Source organism: Trichechus manatus, unplaced genomic scaffold (assembly GCF_000243295.1).
Source record: "Trichechus manatus latirostris isolate Lorelei unplaced genomic scaffold, TriManLat1.0 scaffold00077, whole genome shotgun sequence".
Taxonomy (NCBI): domain Eukaryota; kingdom Metazoa; phylum Chordata; class Mammalia; order Sirenia; family Trichechidae; genus Trichechus; species Trichechus manatus.
In genome coordinates, this window is record NW_004444013.1 from 9,188,890 (window position 1) to 9,192,964 (window position 4,075).

The 4,075-nt window shown below is 41.5% G+C and overlaps 1 protein-coding gene across 5 annotated transcripts in view; it reads right to left on the minus strand.

Annotated features, from left to right (window-relative positions):
* The window catches only part of CRCP (CGRP receptor component), a 47,714-nt gene that overhangs the window by 17,220 nt on the left and 26,419 nt on the right, over positions 1-4,075 (minus strand). For all 5 annotated transcript variants that reach the window (XM_023735315.1, XM_023735313.1, XM_023735316.1 and 2 more), the window contains one exon: positions 832-889. In XM_023735315.1, the coding sequence (XP_023591083.1) occupies positions 832-889 (58 nt within the window). The remainder of the gene's footprint in view (positions 1-831; positions 890-4,075) is intronic.

Genomic DNA, 4,075 nt, shown 5'->3' on the forward strand with positions numbered 1-4,075 from the left:
TTTCCAAGGAGCAGCTGGTGGATTCAAACTGCTGATCTTTTGGTTAGCAGCCGATCTCTTAACCACTGTACCACCAGGGCTCCAGAACTACTATATAGTAGAACTACCATATGATCCAGCAATTCCACTGCTAGGTACATACCCAAAACACTTGAAAGCAGAGACTCAAACAGAGACTTGTACACCAATGTTCACTGCAGCACTATTCACAGTACCCAAAAGGTGGAAACAGTCTAAATGCCCATCAGCAGATGAATGGATAAACAAAATGTGGTACATGCATACGATGGCATACTACTCAGCCAGTAGGAGAAATGAAGTCTTGATACATGCTACAGTATGGATGGAGCTTGAAGACATTATGCTGAGTAAAATAAGCCAATCACGAAAGGACAAATATTGTATGACCTCACCTAAAAAAGAAAAAAAAGAGCATGTGGGAAGCACACACATGCCCCATGAACCAAGAAAGGAGACACAGAAGAGTAGGACTGAAGACACATTGAGGCTAATGTTCTTATGCCAACAACTGGATGGCAATGACCCCTACACGGAAGCAACGGCCAGAATGACCTACGTCATCAGAGGAGGCATAGGCCCAAACCCTATGAGAGGAATTAATTTCTTCCTGTCTGCTACTCTTCATAACTCCACACTAACTAGGATCATATACTAGCTAGGTGAGCTCTTCTTTTTCTTACAAAATGGGGTGGATGGGCAGTCTCTTCAAGAAATGGCAGCTTCTGGCTTGTTTGTTCTCAACTTCTGACACCCTTTCTACATCTCCAACCCAGAAAAAAAAACCCTGAAGTTCAGGCCTCCTTTACTTACCAGCTGGATCTCAACAGCAGTCATAGGCCTGTGATTCAGCAGCTGAAGCTTTTCAGCTCTGTCAAAAGAAAAGTACAAAACACTTAAAAATCTCATACTCCGAAAGATCTTGGGTCTAAACCAAGCTTTTTAGAAAATACTTTGTCAGATAAAAAATGGGAGAACGTATCGCCACCAAAGCAGTTTAAAAAAAGGGAAGGGAGAACCACTTGGAACATGGCCTTCAGTTTCTTCAACCATAAAAGGAGAGAACGGGGACAGGCGAGTTTATGTCATTGACTCTTACCCAAGAGTAGAAATGTGTATTAGAATCCTAGAGGGTATAGAGGCAGGGACTGTAAGGAATGCAGTAGAGATGAAGTTTAAAAAAGCATACTTGACATAGTCATTTCTATTTGGAAAATGTGAATTAAATAATGTTTTCCTAATACAAACTGTAGAAAGTAAAGATTAACAAAATCATCTTGGCTGGTGAGTCAGTGCTTGGAAATGGCTGAGAATTTCTTTTTCAGGTGATGACTAAATGTTACTCAGATGTGACCTGTTATCTTAGTAAACAAAAACGAGGACTATAAGGGAGGAGGTGCAAATCCACCCAAGGATAAGGTACAGTCCTCTGCCCTCAAAGAGCTTACAATCCAGTTGGGGAAAGAAAACAAACACATGCGGACAGTAACAACAAAAGATTTAAGTAACAGTTAAAGACAATAATTATCTCACAAGAGGACAAATGTTGTATGATCCTCCCACTTACATGAAATGGGCAAATATATAGAGACCAAGGTTTGTGGTTAGTAGCTGGGAGTGAGAGGAAGGGGGAAAGGCGGAGTCATGACTTCGGCGGATCACTGACTTTCTGTTGAGGGTGGTGAAATAATTTGGAGGGGGATACTGGTGAGGGTTGCACAACACGATGAATGTAATCAATGTCACTGAATTATACATGTAGAAATTGCTGAGTTGGAATATGTTTTGTTATGTATATTTTTACCACCATAAAATAAATTTTAAAAAAGGAAAAAGAACAGCTTCGACGACCACCCTTGAGCAGGTGACAATTTCTAAATCCCTCTCTCAATCTGACCCTGGAGTTCCAGATCCATCTTTCAGTTCAAGTCAACAACCATTAATCAAGCTCGTAAGACGTTCTGGGATAAAAAGATGAATAAGCCACAATTTCCAGTCACATGTCGTACCACCCAGTCTGCCTAAGCCTCGGTTTCATCATCTGTAAAACAGGAATAATAACAGTACCTACTACCTCACAAGGGGGTCATGAGGGATGAAAATCTTATCAGCCATGGTGGCAGCAGCTACCATTTATTTCTTGCTTTCTGTATACTAAGCACATTTAACCCTCAGACTTAACTGACATAGATATTAAATAACTTATCCAAGGTTACACAGCTAGTCAATGGCAGAGCTGGGACTCTGCCATCAAAGCTCATGTGCTTAACTGCCTGCTTCTGGTATAAATGTGATAATGAATGGAAGATGTTTATAATGATGACTGACACTCAATTCTCCACAAACGGTAGTTGTTACTAAGGTAGCTGTAGTCAAATTATACTCGTCATAATCCCCCAAACACTTACCACAGACTCAAAAATGGAAGCCTTCATTGAGGAGATGACTTTTACACTGGGCCTGAAGGACTTTCTAGCAATGGATGGGAGGAGTGGACAGTCAAGGCAAGAACACCACAAGTAAACACCCAGAACAGAAATTTGATAGTTTTAGGAAATGGCTGCTAGACAGGGTGTGGGACACGAGGCTGGAAGAGGCATTTGGGACAAGACATAAATGGTCCTGACTACCAAGAGGCTGGATGTTACTCTGTAGACACTGCAGAGCAACCAAGGACAGGAGTGACGTGTTGTGGTTCCTACTGTGGTTCTTCTGGAAAACCTGAGAGAATGGAGATAGAGACAAGTGAGGAAACCAGTGTGATACTCCCAGGTAAGGAAGACAAGGTCGTGAACTTGGGCAGCAGCAGCAGCAGGGACAGCAACGATTCTCGACACTTTAGATGCTCTGGATCACCCGCAGGCAGAATTGATAGGACCTGCCTAAGTTGGGTGGGGTGAAGGAAAGGGAAGAGTCAAGGTTATCGTCAGGTTTTTAGCCTGAGTGTTTGGAAAACAGATACTCATTACAGCTTGAATTTGAGTTTGAGGTACTTTTGGAACAGTTATAAAGAGGTATCTGTCAAGCAGTTTGAAATTCTGGTCTAGAACTAAAGAAAGAGACCAGAGATAGACTTATTAGCAAGGAGTTACGTGAAATCATGGGAATGGATATCATGGCCCAGAGACCAAGTGCAGAGTAAGTGAAGACCCAGGACAGAACTCCTTGAAGGACCTCCATTTAAGGGGCCAGGAGAGAAGGCAGCAACGGAGAATGAGAAGGTGCAAACAGAAAAAGAAAACCAGGGAGAGTGGGTGTTAGGGAAACCAAAAGAAAATTTCAGAATTGAGGACCTCATCAACAACATCAAATGATGAAGAGAGGAAAGTAATATGAAAGGGAAAGTAAGTTTGAGGGGATTTTAAGGGAGATAAGTTTATTTTGGAAAGTTTCTCTGTGAAATAGAAGTGAAGTTACCATCTGAGAGGCAGGTGCTCTGGCTGAAGAGGAATAAGACGAAAGACCAGAAGATGCAGAGAAGCAAGTAACAAAGGGGATTAGGATTAACAAGATCAGCAAGCAGTTCTGAAGGCCTAATTGAGTTGGAAATATGACCCCTCACTCAAAACAAATTATGTAAATTTTTTTTTTTTTAACCATCATCATTCAACAGCATGCACAGAGCAGGAACAGCTGATAAATGAACATCTTAGGTACAAATCAGTCACAGAAATGGAACTCAGTTCATCAAACAGTCATGATTCTGCCAGCTCCAAACTGCTGGAAACGTTCCTCCAGTTGCAAACAGGATCTTCTAAGTCTTCTAGCAACAAAAAACATTCCCAATGCAATATGATACAAGCATTTTGGAAAATGATACGGCTCTTCCTCAGAAAGCTAGAAATAGAAATACCATACGACCCAGCAATCCCACTTCTAGGAATATATCCTAGAGAAATAAGAGTCGTCACTCGAATAGACATATGCACACCTATGTTCATGGCAGCACTGTTCACAATAGCAAAACGATGGAAACAACCCAGATGCCCATCAACAGATGAATGGATAAACAAACTATGGTACATACACTCAATGGAGTACTATGCAACAAGAAAGA